The following is a 22,382-nucleotide window of genomic DNA, read 5'->3' as shown; positions in this document are numbered from 1 at the left end:
TAGTCTTAAGATATGTCATTTATACTTAGCAAAATGTGAAATCTGAATCCGTAAACTGTGTTGCAGTTAAGTGAAGAAGCAAGCCTTTAACTCATTTTCTTAAAGATAAAGAACATGATTCTCATACCATGTACCTATGCAGCAACAGCAGTATAACCTATAAGCCCAAACTAATGCATAGAAGTCCATTTCAAGGAGGGAAGTAGGTCAGTAGGGGGACTAAACATTCTGTAGCACTGGTATTCTGTTCCAGAAACATAAATGGTCCTCAGGACCAGGTAAGTTAACTTAATAGGAGAGTAATTCTCCATAGGTGTATTTGATAAAGTAGGAAACTGTGGTCATAATCAGAAAGGATTCTTTCTCTCTTCCCTTTCTGCTCTGATAGGGGATGGATCACATGCTTACATGGCAAGTTTTTTTTTTTTTTTTTTTTTTTTTGGAGACAAGAGTTTTGCTGTCGTCACCCAGGCTGGAGTGCAATGGCGCAATCTCGGCTCACTGCAACCTCCACCTCCCAGCAATTCTCCTGTCTCAGCCTCCCGAGTAGCTGGGATTATAGGCGCCTGCCAACCACACCTGGCTGATTTTTGTATTTTTTAGTAGAGATGGGGTTTTACCATGTTGGCCAGGCTGGTCCTGAACTCCTAACCTCAGGTGATCCACCCGCCTCGGCCTTCCAAAGTGCTGGGATTACAGGTGTGAGCCAGCACGCCCAGCCACATGGCAAGTTTGAAGTGTTTTTTTTTTTTTTTTCCCCTTATATATTTATGTAAGATTGAGAAGTAGAGAGCAACATATGTCCATTGATTAACATCCAAATAAGTAATGGTTTTACTGTGGCATAGAAAGACTAGAGTAGGCCGGGCACAGTGGCTTATGCCTGTAATCCCAGAACTTTTTGGGAGGCCGAGGCATGTGGATCACTGGAGGTCAGGAGTTCAAGACCAGCCTGGCCAACATGGTGAAACCCTGTGTCTACTAAAAGTACAAAAATTAGCTGGGCGTGGTGGCATGTGCCTGTAGTTCCAGCTACTCAGAAGGCTGAGGCAGGACAATTTCTTGAACCCAGAAGACGGAGGTTGCAGTGAGCTGAGATCATACGCCACTGCACTCCAGCCTGGGCAACAGAGCAAGAGTCTGTCTCAAAAACAAAAAAAAGATTAGAGTATAAAAAAGATGGATTCATTTCTAATACCAGTTATGACAATTTAAGCCAGTTACTTAGGTCATGCAAAAAGCCATGTTTATAATTGCCTTAGGAAAAATTAAACCTCACTGATACAAACATTTAAAATTTCCAGTTAGAAATGAAGTTAATAATTATGCAGGAGGTTTTATTTATGAAATGCATACAAATTAAATGTACACAAGACCTAATAGTGACTTATTTATTGGAAATGAAGGTCTTGTTTCAAAGGGAAGCAGAAATTCCTCAGAAAAAGCTGCCGACCTACTCTAGTCTTTCTACACCACAGTAAAGCCATTACTTATTTGGATGTTAATCAATGGACATATGTTGCTCTCTACTTCCAAGTCTGATGCAAAATAGGCATCAGACTTTCCTCTCTTGTGTGCTTTGAAAAGGTGTGGAGAACTTGGTGAACTATTCAAAGCCTAAGACATCAACTGATTATAATTAAGTATAAAGAACATCTTGGTACCTCTAGGATTCCTGTTCTCCGCAGTATTATCCCTAATGTGAGCACGGAGAAAGAATGTCCCTTTTTCAGCCACATATACATATAGTAGGGAATCCTCAAGTTGAAAGGATACTTGATGTCTTCCATTTAGCCTGTGGTTTTTGCTAGGATCTCCATTTTTCTAAACTGTATATTAATTACTGGCATTAATGATTAGTTAAATAGGAGTATTCCAAGTGTTAAATTCCCCTAAAATGATAACCACAGTGATTAAATTAGTTGAACGTGCATAGGAGACATTAACTCCAGATTGTTTAAAGCCAGATTGAGTTAAATAGTTATAGATTTTATGTATTTATTTATTTATTTTTAGGCAGAGTCTCGCTCTGTCGCCCAGGTTGGAGTGCAGTGGTACGACCTCAGCTCACTGCAACCTCCGCCTCCCGAGTAGCTAGGACTACAGGCATGTGCCACAACACCTGGCTAATTTTTTTTTTGTATTTTAGTAGAGTCAGGGGTTCACCATGTGGCCCAGGCTAGTCTCAAGCTCCTGAGCTCAGGCAGTCTGCCCACCTCAGCCTCACAAAGTGCTAGGATTACAGGCGTGAGCCACCACGCCCAGCCTGGTATATAATTTTCTGTGGGAAATCTGGCTCCTTTGCCCCTGTACCATTACTGGGTAATTGGTAACTAATACAGCTGCCTGAAATACAAGCACAGGACCAAATGGACGTCTTTTTAAAGGCCATACATACTTGAGGCAATTTTAGTATATTTCCCAGAAACACTTAATTCAAGCATTAGAATATCATCTAGTCGCATTCCCTAATTTTTACAGGCGAGACAGCTGATGTCCAAAGAGATTAAAAATCTAGTTTAAGACTGGGCATGGTGGCTCACGCCTATAATCCCAGCGCTTTGGGGAGGCTGAGGTGGGTGGATCACCTGAGGTCGGGAGTTCGAGATCAGCCTGACCAACATGGAGAAACCCCGTCTCTAATAAAAATACAAAATTAGCCGGGCGTGGTGGCACATGCCTGTGATCTTAGCTACTCAGGAGGCTGAGGCAGGAGAATCGCTTGAACCCGGGTGTGAGCCACCGCACCCGGCCTAAAATCCATGTTTTAAGATTAATTCAAATTGTGTTTTAAGATTAATTCAAATTGTGTAAAGATGTATCACAGAGATTTGTAGTAAGGTAAGTAATACATGAGTTTACTAAGAAGACTATCAGATACCTACAAATTGTTTTATACTGATTTAAATCAGAATTAAATGTAAGTAAATTTTTTTAAAGAATAATAAAGTTTACGGCCGAGCGCTGTGGCTCACGCCTGTAATCCCAGCACTTTGGGAGGCCGAGGCGGGTGGATCACAAGGTCAGGAGATCGAGACTACCCTGGCTAACACGGTGAAACTCCATCTCTACTAAAAATAGAAAAAATTAGCCGGGCGTGGTGGCAGGCACCTGTGGTCCCAGCTACTCGGGAGGCTGAGGCAGGAGAATGGCGTGAATCCGGGAGGCGGAACTCGCAGTGAGCCGAGATTGTGCCACTGCACTCCAGCCTGGGCAACAGAGCAGACTCCATCTCAAAAAAAAAAAGAAAAAGTTTATTTAAAACATTTTCTTTGACACAGTTCAAGTGGTTTTTAAAATCCATCAGTGATAAATATAAGTGGGAATTTAAAATTTATCATTTGATCAATGACCAATTAATTCAAATCCAGGAATCTGAAAGGGAATTTTAAAGTAGTCAGTTTCAGTTTCTTAACAGCATATAGTGGAACATCTTTTATTACCTGTAATAAGGAGTAGAGTGGCAAGGCATCATTATGAATATTGAAGCTGAAGATTCACTGGGATTGTTGTAACAAACTTTTTGAATATGACTCATGACATCAAGAGTACCTCGTTGATGAACTAAACCAGTATAAAGGGCGAGGAACAAATTTGATAAAAACAGGAAACTTAGAGCTGGTTTCTTCCATGTTTTCAGGTGGGTTAATGAGTATCCTATATGAAGATAGACATATTGAACCTTAACACTGACAATCTTTTGTTATGTTAACTGCAAATACATCTGTAATTTTTAATGGAAATAGCAAAAACTGTAATACTGTTATAGACAAATAAGAAATAAGCAATAAGTCATATCTCTGACCATTCACTATTGTCATCTAGGTCTTGACTTTTTCTAGTAAAAGGTACTGAAGTATAGTGGAAAGATTATGGTTATGGAGTCCAACAGGTCCAGATTTGAATTCCAGTTCTAGCACAAGTTGTTTTACTTTGCTGATCATTGGGATAATAGTACCTTATTCAACTGTTAGAAAAAATGTCCAGTGACTGCCCTGGTACATAGTAGTTGCTAAATAAATAGGACTTTTAATTATTCCATTTACCCTACCTCTTTAATCTCCCAAGCACTAATAATTGGTATTTTAGTATGTAATACGAGTTTCAATAATGTGTCCTCGTAGGAAAATAAGCCATTGGGCACCTGGGAGATTTTCCATAAGTATATGAGTGGAAGAAAAGGTGCTATGTCTTACTTTTTTTTTTCCCACAACAGCGGGAAATTTTGTTTTCCCACTACAGTCAGGCAATTTGGAGATGCTGAACAATTTTTCTTTTTTGATTTATGAAAGGGATTATTCTGTGGGGCAAAACAAAACAAAAAACCCAAAGGAAAAAGCCAAGTAGAATGAATAGACGGGTATAAAAGGATAAGTAAAAGTCTCTCTCCCCTCTGATAGTCCTTTTCTTCAGCAACAGCCACTATTAATGGACATATTAGGATCTACTGAGAATACCAAGAACAGGCCTTTCCACTGGAAAAGATTAAGCTTATTAGTAAGCATGACATTTTGTTCATAATTTACATACACTCTTTTTATAGAACTAGATAATAGTTCTTTTTGAACTTGGGTATTCTTCATCCAAACCTTGGTTTGCCCAAAATGTTAGTACAATACTCAATGGGACCAAGGCAGTGTTTTTTATTTTGTTCCTCCTATGAATATGTTAATAACATCCACAGTTCATACCTCATGAGTTGGAATATCACATATCCATGTCACCTAGTACTTTTTAATCTACTTGAAATAGTTCTGATTAAAGAATAATCTGAAAAGTGGTGTGGTGAAAAATGTAGCAAGATTAAGAAAACTAAGCCTATCACTTAAATCTACATTTATAAGATGTTTGAAATGGTAAAATGAGGAACCTACTAAAAGGAATGATAATTAGAATTAGCTTTATTTGAAATAAAATAGCTGAGATGAGAGGATTGCTTGAGGCCAGGAGTTCAAGACCAGCCTGGGCAACATAGTGAGACTCCATTTAAAATAAAAAAAATTAGCCAGGCGTGATAGTGCGCACCTGTAGATCCAGCTACTGGGAAGGCTGAGGCAGGAGGTTCACCTGTGCTCATGAGTTTGAGGGCACAGTGAGCTATGACCACGCCACTGCACTCCAGCCTGGGTGACACCCTGTCTCTACGAAAATAAAAATGAATAAAATAGGGCCAGGTGCGGTAGCTCACACCTGTAATCCCAGTACTTTGGGAGGCCAAGGCAGGCAGATCACTTGAGGTCAGGAGTTCAAGACCAGCCTGGCCAACAGAGGTGAAACCCCATCTCTACTAAAATATAAAAATTAGCCGGGCGTGGTGTCAGAGGTTGCAGTGAGCCGAGATCACGCCACTGCACTCCAGCCTGGGCAACAGAGTGAAACTGTCTCAAAATAAATAAAAAAATAGGATTCTAAAAGTTCAACCATCTGTAATAACCCCAATCACAGACACAGCAGATCCCCAAATATAAGTTGAAGCACTTAACTTGGGTTGGTAGGCTAAAACAACATCTATTTTAGTAGGCTCAAATACAAAAAGCTACATTAAAGCCTTGTCTTTGTCTGTACTGCGATAATGGAATACCTGAGGCTGGCTAATTTATATTTACTTGGCTCATGGTCCTGCAGGTTGTACAAGAAGCATCCACTGGTGAGGGCTTCAGGCTGCTTCCACTCATGGCAGAGGTGAAGGGGAGTCAGTTTGTGCAGAGATCACATGGTGAGAGAGCAGAAGCAAGAAAGTGGAAGGTGCCAGGCTCTTTTTTACAGCCAGCACTCGGGGGAACTCTCATGGAACCTAATATAAGGAGAACTCAATTATTACCCCAGGATGGTGCCAAGCCATTCATGAAGGCTCCACCCCCATGATCGAAGCACCTCCCATTAGGCCTCACCTCCAACAGTGGGGATCAAATTTCAACATAAGGTTTAGGGGACAAACGTCCAAACTACAGCAAGCCCATCCTACAGCAAGGCCCTAGAATACAATTTGTTCTCAATTATTTGAAGATACTTATAAGGTGAGCATGTGTAAAGTGATTCACTTATTAATAATTTGTTCATTCAAGGCCGGGGGCGGTGGCTCACGCCTGTAATCCCAGCACTTTGGGAGGCCAAGGTGGGCAGATCACGAGGTGAAGAGATCGAGACCATCCTGGCCAACATCGTGAAACCCCATCTCTACTAAAAATACAGAAATTAGCTGGGTGTGGAGGCGTGTGCCTGTAGTCCCAGCTGAGGCAGGCTGAAGCAGCAGAATCACTTGAACCCGGCAGGCATAGGTTGCAGTGAGTTGAGATCGTGCCACTGCACTCCAGCCTGGTGACAGAGCGAGATGCCGTCTCAAAAAAAAAAAAATGGCACTAGGAATACAACAGTACAGGTGGGTGACACAAAATGGGAATACTTGGTGATCAAGACTGTGAAAATAGCACTCTGGGTAGAATGCTGGAAGATAACATGCTTGTGTTTCCAGCATCTTCAGTACTGGTGAGACAGAGCGTCTCTTAAGCTAGGTAATGCTTGCCTTACATGATGGTGATTTTAACTCTCTGAGCTTAGCTCATTTTAGGATGGATCATTTTAGTGAGAACTGAATCTCCATATTACTTAGAGAAGTAATATAAAGAAAATGCTGGGAAGAGAAGGAACAGCTGAACACTGCCAGAGAGAGTCAGGTGATAGCTTAGTTTTCTTGGGGACAGTGGATACTGAAACAGTTGCCATTCAAAGTTGTCTTCAACAGTGTTATGGATCAGATGAGCTTTTGTGGAATATTCTAGGAGACTTACTACATGTCACAGTATTATTTCTAAGAAAAAAATATTTCAGGTTCCAACTTAAAAATGAAGTTTGGGGATAAAACCTTATTTAAAATAGAACTGTCTTTATGATTATTATTGTTATTTTTTTGAGACGGACTCTCGCTCTTTCGCCCAGGCAGGAGTGCAAGTGGCATGATACCGGCTCACTGCAACCTCCACCTCCTGGGTTCAAGTGATTCTCCTGCCTCAGCCTCCTGGGTAGCTGGAATTACAGGTGCCTGCCGCCATGCCCGACTAATTTTTGTATTTTAAGTAGAGATGGGGTTTCACCATGCTGGCCAGGCTGGTCTCAAACTCAGGTGATCTGCCCGCTGCAGCCTCCCAAAGTGCTGGGATTACAGGCGTGAGCCACAGCGCCCAGCCAGAACTGCCTTTATTTACATGTTTAGCATCCTATAAGCATTACTAAGCATTTGACATATAAAGAAAATATCTTTATAATTTCAGTTATCATCAAATGACTTGTGCACATGTTAGAAAAGAACCCAACTTTAGAGTATAAGTCAAGAGTCCTGAATTTAAAGCCTCTGAGGGGTTTTTAAACCTTCTGGCACTGAAAGCTTCCAAAGGGGATTTCAGAAATGAATTGCTAAAGGAAGGGTTAGAAAGATTTTCCAGTTCCAGTGCTAGACTGAGTGAACCACAAGAGAAGCCTAAGGTCCATGGTTTTCTTATAGACTAGTATTGTTTCATCAATATTTAAAACAAATGAACAAGACTCCAGTAGGTGACATCCAGTAAGTCTACCTAATGGCACGCACAAATTTGGAGATGGAGTTGTCACTGAAATAATCCACCCTCAAATGACCTAGCTTCAGAAAGTGATCATCCCCACCACGTAAATGATGTGTATCCCAATCACTGAAGATTTAAGACTTTGTGTGTACCCCAGTGACTAAAGTATAGGTTCCTTCCTTTCACATAGTAACTTAACCCATTGCTAACTGGATGCTAAACATCACCCCTAAATACTTAATTTGCTCCTGTTATCTGGGCCTACAAAAAGATACTTGAAAGTGGGTATACAGAAAATTTCTGGAAGAACTGCTTAAGAAAGTGATAACAATAGTTACCTCTGGGGAATGGGACTAGATGACTTGAGGATGACACACTAATTATTTTTGTACCATCAGCATTTATTTTTATAATAAAAAAATACACTGGGCTCCTATAAGATCATGTTCATCAGATTACTGTTACAGAAATGTTTAAAATCCATTATATCTCAGTTGACTACTCTTCAGGATAAAATCTAAAAACCTGAGCATATAAGAAGATACTTCATGAGGTGGTTCCTTTATAAAACCGTATCTCTTAATCATCACGTATTATTTAGCTTGATATACACACTTTTAAAATTTTGGATGTCTAGCATGGCACTCTATGTTTTCCAGCAATCACTAATACATTCCTTCTTACCAAGGTAAGGTTCACGGTAATAGAGAGGATGGGCGTATCTGAGACTGTACATTACTGATTCCATCCTGGTTTTGACAAGAATTATCAGAAAGCCTAATGTTAAGCAAAAAAATCCCTATCACATTTTACCAATTAGAGAGATATCTGAGTTATTGTTTCTATTTTTAAATACTCTTTGAGAAAGCTTAGTTTCAGTGTTTAGATGAGAACAACAAAAGGTGGTTCAATTCTGGACTGGGACATACAGTAGAATGGGGCTGGGAAAGAGAGACTTTGAACTATTAACCATAATGAGGGTACTGGGCACAGATGAAGGTATCAAGAAGAATTATTTTTTTTTTTTAGACAGAGTCTCGCTCTGTCTCCCAGGCTAGAGTGCAGTGGTGCCGATCTCGGCTCAATGCAACCTCCACCTCCAGGGTTCAAGTGATTCTCCTGTCTCAGCCTCCCGAGTAGCTGGGATTACAGGTGCGTGCCACCACACCCAGCTAATTTTTGTATTTTTAGTAGAGATAGGGTTTCACCCTGTTGGCCAGGCTGGTCTTGAACTCCTGACCTCAGGTGATCCACCCACCTCAGCCTCCCAAAGTGCTAGGATTACAGGCGTCAGCCACTGGCAGCTGGCCAGGAAGAATTTTATGTTGCTATTTTGTTAAGGAAGTAAAGCCATCTTTCCATCTTCGATAGAATTCAATAGTTAATGCCTAAAACAAAGACCTTTAAGCAGCATTATAAATGTTTTAGAGATATTGAGATAAAAACCAAAATAACCAGCTGAAAGAATGTTTAAGTGATTGTTTTTGGGGAGAGGAAATAGAAGGGAGAGCAGGGCAAAATTTTTTTTTTTTTAATTCCTTGTGGAATGTCTTCTGAAATAATGTACATATGCAATTTTGGTAAAAAGATTAGAATATGGGGCCAGGTGTGGTGGCTCACGCCGTAATCCCAGCACTTTGGGAGGCCAAGGCAGATGGATGATCTGAGGTCAGGAGTTCGACACCAGCCTGGTCAAGCCCCATCTCTACTAAAAATACAAAAATTAGCTGGCTGTGGTGGCAAGGGCCTGTAATTCCAGCTACTCTGGAGGCTGAGGCAGGAGAATCTCTTGAACCCAGGAGGCGGAGGTTGCAGTGAGCTGAGATTGCGCCACTGCACTCCAGCAGGGGCGACAGAGAGAGACTCTGTCTCAAAAAAAAAAAAGATAAGAATATGGAAAAACAAAGTGCCCCAGTAAGAGAGAAGACTATATTAGCCACTGTGGTAAAAACAGATAAGCAGACACTCAACTCAGAATCAGTAGTGGGTGCTGAACTCTATCAGCACAAATGAGAGATTCAAACTAAGAATTGAATTAGTGTTGCTAAAATATCACCCTTCTTTTACAGATAAGGAAACTGAGGCACATTGTTGAACAATTCACTAAAGATCAGAGCCAGTCACAAAATATATTTTCTAGAGTTGAGTCCTATTTTATAGGACTAAGGGAAATTCAAATTAGGCAAGAGAAGTTACTGTAGATTGAAAAAACTGCTGCAATTATTTTTCTTCCTGTGTCCCATCCCACTATGAGGTTGGCATTTATTTCCCCACCTCTTGAATCTGGCCTGGCCCAGTGACTTGCTTTCAGGAAAAGAATGTGGTGGAAGTGACTGTGCAAATTCCAAGCCCTTGTCTCAAAGGGCCTTGTATATTTGCTCCCTCTCTTGGAACCCGGCCTATGCCAAGTGAACAAGCCCTAGCTAGCCTGTTGGAGGAAGAGAAAACTCAGAAGAGCTGAGAAGTCTTGGCCTACAGCTAGCTGAACCCCAGACATGAGAGCCCAGCCTAGGTCAATGGAGCTATCTACCCAATCTGCAGCTGATCACATTTGTGTAAGTGAGCTCAGTGGAGATGAGAACTGCCCAGTTCAAATGCAGACCTGTAAATAATAATAAATGGAGTTCTAAGCCACTACAGTTTTGAGGTGGCCTTTTACACAGCAATGGCTGACAGACTTGTCATGTTTATATAAAAATAGGTTAAAACAAGTCACACAAAAGCAGAATAAGGCTGAAATTTGTGGTATAACTCAAGATTTCAAGTAGTTAGGAAAGATTCAAACTGGGTCACTAAAACATCAAGAGCTCCAAAGAGAACTGTTGTAAATGTCCAGAGATTTCTGTCTAGGTGAGATCACTAGACAGAATTGATCCTACTGTTAGAACCTCTTGGCATTAAAGAGCTCTGACAGTGGAAGTACAAATCTCCTAGGAATCAGAGTTTTTTGACCCACTCTAGAACCTTAGGTAGGGTGTGGAGGAAAAGAATGCATCCTGTGATGAGATCAAGGGGTTTTCTAGGTCGCTGTCTTTTAGGGATCCTTCTAAGTAGACAGAGGATGGAAGAAGGGATGATTCTTACCTATTAGAAGGGGCTCTCTTTACCCCCATCACCATTTTATCTCAATAAACTGGGAATAGGCCCTGGTTACAGGGATCTTGCCACTTAAAGATTCAATCTTTTAGACTGGGAATGAGGATTCAGACAACTCAATCTTTGTGTAAATACTTGGTAAAGAAACAGGACACAGAGGAGGAATGCTGGAAGAATCTGGTTTATGAAAACAGAAATCAAACCAAGTTACTAACCAACCTCCCCGTCCCCTCCAGGCACACAAAAACATTTGCCTCTGTACTCTGCCAATGCTTGATTTAATTATAATACGCGCTCAAGTGGCTGTAAAAAAACCCAACAAAACGGAAACCATTTAACATCTGAATAGTGATTTATGAACAGATTTCCTCTGGCAAATGGGACCAGCTATTCTTAAGGCTTGCCAAATAGCTGTTAGATGTCTAAATTTTTGTATGTGCCTGCGTTTGTATATGGTTACACTGTAATGACAGACTGAGGCTTTGATTTCAGAACTTCAGATGTATCAAAAATACAGATTTTTAATATTTGATTTTATATTTGTAAGTTTATCTTCTTAAATTGAAGAGATTATACATCTCATATCTGTAGGAGTTGATGTATACTTGGTCAAACATTGCCTAACTCAATGGTTTTCTTTTTTTTTAAGTAAAAAATAAGTTTGAAAACTGTAACTCCCTAGGTTTTTTCCAGCCTCCAGTTCCAGTTGGCTAGTCATTTCGTCTCTCTCAACGCAGTGATTTTTTTTAAGGTCTTAATATTTGAAGGAAGCCAACAGTCATTTATTCCAAATTAAACTTGAAGTTAATAAAGTTTCAATTCGTAATTTTTCCAAACCAACCAACGTAAAAACCCAGATTTTCCTGAATTGAGTCATACAAGAATTTTTGTAAGTGACAAAAAAATATATGTTAAGACTGTGGAAAAATGGAGAAAAGGCCTGAGTAAAATCAGGAGTTAATTACTTAAAAAATGGCATATGCCAGGCTGGGCGCGGTGGCTCACGCCTGCAATTTCAGCACTTTTGGGAGGCTGAGGTGGGTGGATCACCTGAGGTCATGGGTTTGAGACCAGCCTGGCCAACATGGTGAAATCCTGTCTCTACTTAAAATATAAAAATTAGCCAGGCATGGTGGCGGATGCCTGTAATCCCAGCTACTCAGGAGGCTGAGGCAGGAGAATTGCTTGAACCCAGGAGGTGGAGGTTGCAGTGAGCCAAGATCGTGCCACTGCACTCCAGCCTGGGCAACAGAGCGAGACTCTGTCTAAAAAAATAATAATAATAATTGCATATGCCTTAGAGTGAGTTTTAAAGGTGTAAATGTTTTGTGTGTAAAAGCATTAAAAACTAGTTTCAACAGCAGTAAATACATTTTTCCTTTGTGAAAATGAAGACCTTTACAGTTTAACCATAAACTTAAAATAGCTAATCTAAAACAGACATGTTACTTTACTTTTTAGTGAGAAACAACATCACCAAATAGAAACACCACCACCAAAAACTGCTTTGGGTATTGGATATTTATGTAGGGTTTTTTTGGTCTGTTTTTTGAAAGAAGGACTTGCCATATGGTAGGCTGGTCTCAAACTCCTGGGCTCAGGTGATCCTCCTGCCTCAGGCTTCTGAGTAGCTGGGATTATAAGTGCACACCACTGCACTGGGCTAGGATCTTTATGTTTTTATCTCACTTTAGAGGATATAGGAAAAAAGATATTTGGACTACAAAAAGGGAATATTGCAGTAATATAATTAATCTGTAATTAAGTAATTCCTTATAAACCTAGTTGAAAATAAAAATAGTTTAATGAGGATGTGTTGTCTTTGGACTATTTCTATATAATTTATTTTCTATAACAAACAAAAGTACTTACCACAGAACACCATACAGAATGGTAAAACTGGATAAATAAACCTGAATTCTTTGTGGCTCAACATGCTATAATAAAAAGAAATATTATTTAAAAATATTAATTATCATGTTATATGATAGATTGAGAAAGTAATATATTTAATATAAAACATATTTAACTTGATCTATTTATTTTCTTAAGTATTCAGACTGAATTTCTTGCTTCAGGAATTAGTCATATTTTTTACTTATAAGGTGATTATGATATGGTAAAACTAATCATAAAATATGACGTCAATTTGAAATTACAAAGTACAGTTACATTCTAACAACGGGATTTCTATTTCAATCCAAGTAAGTAAAATTAGTCAAATTTGGAATAAGGATACATACATTTTTATTTTAGAATGTATTTCTGTGGTCCTTCAATTTAAAATTTTGGTGGTATTGACTGACTGACTGACTGAGACAGGGTCTTGTTTTGTCACCCAGACTGGAGTGCAGTAGCACAATCATAGCTCACTGCAACCTTAAATTCCTGGGCTCAAGCAGTCCTTCTGCCTCAGCTTCCCCAGTAACTAGGACTACAGGCACATGCCATCATGCCCTGGTAATTTTAAATTTTTTTTCAGAGAGAGGGTCTTGCTATGTTGCTCAGACTGGTCATGAACTCCTTGCTTCAAGCAATCCTCGCACCTTGGCCTTCAAAGTATTGAAATTACAGGCATGAGCAACTGTGCCTGGTCTGTTTGTTTTTTTTTAAAGCAAATAAAATTAGTCCAAGTTCTTAAAAATTGAGTGTAATCCTTATTAAGCAAACTACATATCTAAAGTATTCACTCTAGTGCCTCCATAATTACTACTACTTGTATCTTCTAAGATAATTCCCACTAACAAAAGTTAATGGCACCTCCAAAAAATAAAGTTTACTTTTTGAAGAATTTAATTTGATTTCTTGGTAACATAAAAAATTTTAGCCTTTTGAACAAATAAAATCTTACCTATAAACAAGCAGTGTCCACAGCACAGTCACCAAAAGTATACGGTATCTCTTTGGTGCTAGATAGCAGCCATGAATAAAGAAGGGTAAGTGAGTACCCAAGATAACTGGAAATCCTTGACTGAAGTACCAGTGCCATGGATGAGAACCATAAAATGTTCCCAAGTTCTGCAGCACGTTAAATTTCAAAAAATTAAATTGAACCAGAGTCCACTGGCACAGTTGAAGGAAAAATAAATAGAAATGTGTTAGTGTCAAGTAGTAATCTTTGGCATTAGGGAATTGATACAATTTTGACATTAAATCAGAATTGAAGTCTAAAAACCAGGCAATAGTTTACATTAATAATTTTTTTTTTTTTTAGATGGAGTCTTGCTCTGTCGCCCAGGCTGGAGTGCAGTGGTGCGATCTTGGCTCACTGCAAGCTCCGCCTCGCGGGTTCACGCCATTCTCCTGCCTCAGCCTCCTGAGTAGCTGGGACTACAGGCGCCCACCACCACACCTGGCTAATTTTTTGTATTTTTAGTAGAGACGGGGTTTCCCCGTGTTAGCCAGGATGGTCTCGATGTCCTGACCTCGTGATCCGCCCACCTTGGCCTCCCAAAGTGCTGTGATTACAGGTGTGAGCCACCATGCCCAGCCTAATAATTTTGATTAATGACTGTATGAAATCCTTCTTAACTGTTATTTTTTCTTCTTTAAGTATTAATGTGTTGTTAATTTGTAAAACTAGATTTTTGAGATTCAAAGTGAGATTCAAACATATTTTGGCAATCTAAGTTTGTTTTTTTATTTCAAGTTTTTGGGGTACAGATGGCTTCTGGTTACATGAATAAATTCTTTAGAGGTGATTTCTAGGATTTTGGTCCACCCATCACCCAAGCAATGCACACTGTACCCAATATGTACTCTCTTATTTCTCACCCCTCTTCCACCCTTCCCCACCCTGAGTCACCAGAGTCCATTATATCATTCTTATGTCTTTGCATCCTCATAGCTTAGCTCCCACTTATAAGTAAGAACATATGATATTTGGCTTTCCATTTCTGAGTTATTTCACTTAGAATAATGGCCTCCAGCTCCATCCAAGTTTTATATCCAGTTAAGAGATAAGGAGGATACTAGACAAATTTTTCGAACTGTGCGGTACTTTACAATGTGACATATTACTTGTGAAGATAAAACTTTGAAAACATTACAATTTGAATTACAGCATAAAGCTGACAATAATGACAGAAACAGCAACAGGTAACATTCAGTGCTCACTTAATAATTCCCTGCCTTAAAATGTACTCTCCTGAATATTAACTAGGAGTACTAATTCTTTTATGTAGAAAGCACAGCAAATTGAATCAAAGGCTTATTAGGATATGCCTAGAAGTCTTTTGTAATGTATCCCATATCATTTAAAAAATCGTTTGCCTCTGTTCTAAAGTATTAATGGATTAAAAATAAAAATAGCTGTTAGCTTAATATACTTTTACTTACTTGGCCAAAAAAAATACGATCAATCATCAGAGACAAACTCAAAGTAACAAAGCTGAAAAACAAAAATAGCATAGTGATTCACATTTGGAGCTTGCTGAAAATCCACTATTAGCATATGGCTTTGTACGTGCCTTGCATCAAAAGCCACTATAAAAATGCTTTACAGTTTCACCAACTGAATATGGATTTACACATTTTGAAAGGTATCTATTGATAAAGATCAGTAGACAAGATTATAAAATGAATTGATTAATATTGTAAAAATATATTAATATAAAGATTATTGAAAGACTACTGCTGTATAACAAATTACCCCAAAACTTGTTAACTTAAACTATGAATATTTACCATTTCATAGTTCCTGTGGATCAAGAATCTAGGTGTTGCTTAGCTGGGTGCCTCTGGCTCAAGGTCGCTCATGAATTGTAGTCAAGCTCTTAGCAGGGGCTACAGTTTCATCTGAAGGTTCAATTACAGGTGGAGAGATCAGCTTCCAAACTTGCTCACATGGTTGCTGGTGGGGCTAAGTTCCTCAACATATGGCCGTCTCCTTAAAGCTGCCTCATGACATAATAACTGGTTTAACCCAGGGTAAGTCAGCCAAGAGTGAGTGAGACAGGCACCCAAGATGGAAGCCATAGTCTTTTTATTTATGTATTCTTTTCTGTTTTTCAGAGACAGGGTCTTGCTCTGTCACCCAGGCTGGAGTACAGTAGTGTGTGATCATGGCTCACTGCAGCCTTGACCTCCTGGGCTCAAGTGATCCTCCCACCTCAGCCTCCCAAGTAACTAGGACTACAAGTGTGTGCCACCATGACTGGATAATTTTTGGATTTTCTGTAGAGATGGGGTCTCACTATATTACCCAACTGGTCTCAAACTCCGGGGCTCAAGCAATACTTCCCCACTGGCCTCCCCAAATGCTGGGATTACAGATATAAGCCACTGTGCCCGGCCACCATAGTCTTTTCGTAACCCAGTCTTGTAAGTGATATCCCATCCCTTCTGCTGTATTCTCCTCATTAGAATTGAGTCAACAAATCTAGCCCATGTTCAAGGGGGAGAGGATTATACAAAGACATAAATAGCAGGAGGATGGGATCACTGGAGGCCATCTCAGAGACTGCCTCCCACAAACACATATACAGAAAAATACGCTATGAAGATAAAGCTCTATGAATCATCACTACATGAACACAACTGTGTACCTGCCATACAGAGCAGGATAAAGAGTATTAGCAGCACCCCCTTGTCCCTCCAATCAGTCAGTCCCTACCTCCTCCCCAAAAGTAACCCAAAGGTAACCCTTCCTCTTCCCAAAGGTAACCACTATCCTAATCTCTGATAGCATAGATGAGTTTTATCTTTTTTTGAATTTTATAAGAATAGGATCATACCATATGTACTCATGTCCAAATTCCTTTACTCATTATGCTTGTGAGATTGAACCAAGTTTTTTTGCATGCTGTAGTTCATTCATTTACAATACTGTGTATTGTAACTATGTATACCACACTGTATGTATTCCTTCTGTTGATGGACACTGTGCTTCCATTTCCAGCTATTGTGAACAGTGCTGCAATGAACATTCTTTTACACATCTTTTGGTATCCATATATATGCATTTCTGTTAGACACATACCTAGGATTGGAATTGGTGGGCCCTAAGGTAGCCGTCCCTGACCTTTTTGGCACCAGGGTCTGGTTTCTTGAAAGACAGTTTTTCCACGAACAGGTTGTGGGGGTGGGAGTGGGGCATGGTTTCTGGATGAAACTGTTCCACCTCAGATCACTGGACATTAGATGCTCATACGGAGCACAACCTAGATCCCTTGCGTGTGCAGTTCACAGTAGGGTTCACATTTCTATAAGAATGTGACAGGAGGTTGAGCTCAGGCAGTACTGCTTGCTTGCTCACCTCCTGCTGTGCAGCCCAGTTCCTAAGAGGCCGTGGACTGGGGACCCCTGCCCTAAGTTGTAAGTGCAACTATGTATTTATTTAGCTTTTGTAAATACTTAAAAGTTTTCCAAAATAGTGTATTAGCTTGCATTCCCACAGGAATATATAAGTTCCACATCATGTTAGCCATTTGGGTGGATGTATAGTATAGTAGTATTTCATGGTAGCTTTACTTTGTTTTTCCTTGATAACAAATGAGATGAGTCTCTTTATACTTATTGGCCATTTTAATATTTTTTGAAGTACCTGATGAAATCTTTTCAATCATTTTTCTATGAGTTATCTTTTTCTTATAGATTTTTACAAGTTTTATATATAATCTGGATGTAAGGTTTTATTTTTGAGATGGAGCCTCACTCTGTCGCCCAGGCTGGAGTGCAGTCGTGCAATTTCGGCTCATTGCAACCTCTACCTCTGGGGTTCAAGCGTTTCTTCTGCCTCAGCCTCCCAAGTATCTGGGATTACAGGCATGTGCCACAATGCCCAGCTAATTTTTTTGTATTTTTAGCAGAGATGGGGTTTCGTCATATTGGCCAGGCTGGTCTTGAACTCCTGACTTCAGGTGATGTGCCTGCCTCAGCCTCCCAAAGTGCTGGGATTACAGGCGTGAGCCACTGTGCCCAACCACTAGAACACTTTAAATCACTGGGTAAGAATTATAATCCCTAACTGATGATGATTCGAACCTACGATTTTTCAACTTTAAAATGGTACCCATACAGCCATTCTGTTTTTCACTTTCAGTATAGTATTCAATGAATTACATGAGATATTCAAATATTTTATTATGAAATAGGCTTTGTGTTAGATGATTTTGCCCAACTGTAGGCTAATGTAAGTGTTCTGAGCATGTTTATGGTAGGCTAAGCTGTGATGTTTAGTACGTTAGATGTGTTAAGTGCATTTTTGACGTAGAATATTTTCTTTGTTATTTATTTTGTTTAGAGACAGGTTATCACTCTGTTTCCCAGGCTGGAGTGCAGTGGAATGATCATAGCTCACTGCAACCTTGAACTCCTGGGTTGAAGGGATCCTCCTGCCTCAGCCTCCCAAGTAGCTAGGACCACAGGTGTGCCTAGTGCCACCTATACTTGGCCAACTTTTAAATTTTTTTTGTTGAGATGGGGTCTCATTATGTTGCTCAGGTTGTTCTTGAATTCCTGGCCTCCCAAGGCACTGGGATTACAGGTGTGAGCCACTGTGCCTTGCCTGACTTATGATATTTTCAACCTGCAATGAGTTTATCAAGATGTAACCCTGAGTCAAGGAGCATCTGTATTGTTATATCTTTTTCCCCCACAGATTTGACTTTGAGAGCAGACACTGTATCTTACTCACTTCTGAATTATCAAATGCTGGATACAAAGTAGGTTAAATGCTTATTAAATGAATAAGTTATTATCATGGTGCTGATGAGATTAAAAAGGCTTTCTATCTCCCTCAGTGGTAAAGCCGATAGGAACTGAGCCCCTGCTATCTCTCTGACCTCATTATTACATTCTCCCAAGTTCACTCTCTTTTAGCCACATCAGTCTCCTTGCTGTTCCTTGAACATGCCCAACATACTTAGTACTTGGCTGGCCCCTTTGCCTGGAATACTCTCTCATCAAGTAACTACATGGTTCACTCTCTCAACTCCTTTAAGTTTTGGCTCCAGTGTCACCTTATCATGGTGATCTTTCCCAACTACCCTATTTAAAAATAACAGCTCCCCCATTACCCCAAGCACTGGCATTCTATCCTCCTTATTCCACAATTATTTTTCCCTGTATTACCATCACTTGACAAATATATATTTACTCTTATCTTTTTAGCTGTCTGTCTCTCCCTACTAGAATGTAAACTTCATGAAGGCAGGTACTTTTTTTGGTTAAACTGATGCATCTCCTACATCTGGAACACTGCCTGGCACATAGTAGGATTAAATACTTCCTGAACGAATGAATACATTTAATGCAATGTTATTAATACATGTGAGAAATGACAACAGTAGCAACTGAGACGCAAGATAATTTAGTCCTTTTCAGATTGCTACCCGAAAAATACTTGTGACTAGTGAATACTAGTACAGTTATGCATTACTTAACAATGGGGATACATTCTGAGAACTGCATCATTAGGCAGTTTCATCATTGTGCAAACATCACAGAGTGCACTTACACAAGCCTAGATGGTACAGCTTACAGACATCTAGGCTATATGGTATAGCCTACTGCTCCTAGGCTGCAAACCTATACAGCATGGTACTATACTGAATATTGTAAGCAATCGTAACACAATGCTATGTATCTGTGTATCTAACTATAGCTAAACAGGCTGGGCATGGTGGCCCACGCCTGTATTTCCAGCACTTTGGGAGGCCAAGGTGGGCGGATCACCTGAGGTCGGGAGTTTGAGACTAGCTGGCCAACATGGTGAAACCCCAACTCTACTAAAAATGAAAAAATTAGCCGGGCGTGGTGGCAGGCGCCTGTAATCCCAGCTGTTTAGGAGGCTGAGGCAGGAGAATCACTTGAACCTGGGAGGCGGAGGCTGCAGTGAAGTGAGATTGCGCCACTGCACTCCAGCCTGGGTGACAGAGTGAGACTCCGTCTCAAATAAAAAAAATATATATATATATAAAATATATATAGCCAAACAGAGAAACTAAAGTACAGTAAAATACGGTAATATAATCTTATGGGACCACTGTCATAAATGCAGTCCAGTGCTAACCAAAATGTCATTATGCGGTGCATGATTGTATATTAAAAAGATTACTGTTGTAAGAGTCAGAATGCAGTCATCCCTTCATAAATAATTATTCGGGATATCTACTAGATACTTGGGATACAACTGATCCTAGGAGCTCATAGTGTGGTTAGAAGACCTGGGTTTCAATACCAGTATAGCAACCAGCCCAATGACTTTGACTAATACATTTTTAATTTCTCCCAGCCTCCTGTTTTCTCTACTGCAAAATAAAAACATATATTGCCTAGACTGAAGTATTATGAAAATTATGAGGTGAATATGTGAAAACATATTATGAATTATAAAGCCTTATACAAATGTAAAAGAATCAAGTATCTCTAAAATATATTTGAGAAATATTTAGAAAATAAAGCATTGGAAAACACTAAGTTAGAAATAATTACAAAAGCACTCAGTTAAGCAAATTAAAATAGTATAATCAGGATCATAAATATAAAAACATATGTTTTGCATTATTCTATTTCCTTGGACTAAGAGTTCTCATTGACATTAGAAGATAAAATAATTAACTAAAAGATGTAAAATCTTGTTCATAATCTGTGATTTATAGGCTACGAAAATAAATGGATGGATTATTGCCACACTTACCCTACAGGTAAAAAATGATGTAGAATAAGATCAAGCTTTCTTGGTTCTTGACAGAAATGTCTGAAGAGTAAAGGTGTCCATGGAATGACAGCTGTGGGACGAATTATGAAGGCAAGTGCCACCAGGGATGAGTACTTGACACTGTAAGAGGAAAATGTGTGATAAGACAAGTGGGAAATTAACTTGAAGTTATCTATCATTTACACTGTGATTTGACATTTTCCTTTTGGTATAAATAGCTATATGAACTTTTTTTTTTTTTTGAGACAGAGTCTCACTCTGTCACCCAGGCTGGAGTGCAGTGGCATGATCTTGGCTCACGGCAACTTCTGCCTCCCAGGTGCAAGCAATTCTCCTGCCTCAGCATCCCGAGTAGCTGGGATTACAGGTGTGTACCACCATGCCCGGCTAATTTTTTGTATTTTTAGTAGAGACGGGGTTTCACCATGTTGGCCAGGCTGGTCTCAAACTCCTGACCTCAGGTGATCCGCCAGCCTCGGCCTCCTAAAGTGCTGGGATTACAGGCAGGAGCCACCGTGCCTGGCCTAAATAGCTATATTAACTTTTGCAGGTTACTTACGCTTTCTGGGTCTTAGTTTTTCTTATCTTTTAAAAAAGGTAATATCTAAAGCCGTTTTCAGTGCTCATCTTCTAATTCTAGTATTTTCAAATAAGTTATCATATGTCTTAATGCCAGTTTTGTGTGCTAAAAGGTATACTTTTTACTTTATAACTTTGCCAATTACTTTCTCGATTAAAAAAAAATGATCAAGTTTCTCCTAAGGAGCTATAAGAAAGTCATACAGAGAGGCTTTCTCTAAGAAAAAGCATGCGCATTTAAAGAAACAGGATGATTTAGGCAGTGATGGGCTCAGAGTATTTATAATTTTGTTTTGAAAGTAAGTTAATTTTAGCCAAGTGAAATATATATACATACAACTGATAAAAGGCCTACTGTATAAACTGTATGATCATGGATAGAAATACAGATTTTTATTAACAGGACTTCTCTAAACTAATGGTTGAAAGAGATGATTTGATAATTTAATCATGAGGATCTTAGATAGTATATTATTATGTGGAAAAATACTTAGCCCTGTAAAAAATTAAAAGAAAGCAAAATAAGACAACTTATATTACCATTATATACCTATTAACTAATAAAAATAACTATAAAGAAATCTGTAGGCCAGGTATGGTGGCTCAGGCCTGCAATCCCAGCACTTTGGGAGGCCAAGGTGGGTGGATCACCTGAAGTCAGGAGTTCAAGACCAGTCTGGCCAAAATGGTGAAACCCTGTCTCTACTAAAGATAGAAAAAAATTAGCTGGGTGTGGTGGCAGGTGCCTGTAATCCCAACTACTTGGGAGGCTGAGGCAGAAGAATAGCTTGAACCTGGGAGGTGGAGGTTGCAATGAACTGAGATCATGCCATTGCACTCTAGCCTGGGCAACAAGAATGAAACTCCATCTCAAAAAAAAAAAAAAAAAAAAAAAAAAAAAGAATGAAATCTGTAATATTGTAGAGGATGTAAGTTCAAGGATAACAAATTCAATGCTTACAGAGACCCAGTAAACTATAAAAATGAGAAATGGGGCTGGGTGCGGTGACTCACGCCTGTAATCCCAGCACTTTGGGAGGCTGAGGCAGCTGGATCACTAGGTCAGGAGTTCAAGACCAGCCTGGCCAACATGGTAAAACCCCATCTCTACTAAAAATACAAAAATTAGCTGGGCATGGTGGCGCACGCCTGTAGTCCCAGCTACTCGGGAGGCTGAAGCAGGAGAATTGCTTGAACCCAGGAGGCAGAAGTTGCAGTGAGCTGAGATGGAGCCATTGTACTCCAGCCTGGGCAACAGAGTGAGATGCTGTCTCAAAAAAAAAAATAAATAAAAATGAGAAATGTAGGCTAAGTTTGAACCATGGTATTGTCATGAAGGAATCCTAGCCCAAAATACTATTAGAACTTCCAATTTTTCAAGAGAAACTTGAAATCCAGATTTTGATACATGAGCTTGAAATTTTGATACATGAGCCCAGGTTTGGTGGTTCATGCCTGTAATCCCAGTGCTTTAAAAGGCCGTAGTGGGA

General features: G+C 39.6%; 1 protein-coding gene across 2 annotated transcripts in view; it reads right to left on the bottom strand.

The window, feature by feature from the left end:
• The window catches only part of PIGB (phosphatidylinositol glycan anchor biosynthesis class B), a 35,952-nt gene that overhangs the window by 905 nt on the left and 12,665 nt on the right, over positions 1-22,382 (bottom strand). For both annotated transcript variants that reach the window (XM_063716660.1, XM_009249856.4), the window contains 5 exons: positions 20,293-20,433; positions 14,991-15,042; positions 13,504-13,715; positions 12,525-12,589; positions 3,444-3,657 (listed from right to left, as the gene is read on the bottom strand). In XM_063716660.1, the coding sequence (XP_063572730.1) occupies positions 3,444-3,657; positions 12,525-12,589; positions 13,504-13,715; positions 14,991-15,042; positions 20,293-20,433 (684 nt within the window). The remainder of the gene's footprint in view (positions 1-3,443; positions 3,658-12,524; positions 12,590-13,503; positions 13,716-14,990; positions 15,043-20,292; positions 20,434-22,382) is intronic.

The sequence above is a fragment of the Pongo abelii genome, chromosome 16 (assembly GCF_028885655.2).
Source record: "Pongo abelii isolate AG06213 chromosome 16, NHGRI_mPonAbe1-v2.0_pri, whole genome shotgun sequence".
Lineage (NCBI taxonomy): Eukaryota > Metazoa > Chordata > Mammalia > Primates > Hominidae > Pongo > Pongo abelii.
Note: the sequence above shows the minus strand (reverse complement) of the source record. Positions and strands in the feature narration are given on the sequence as shown.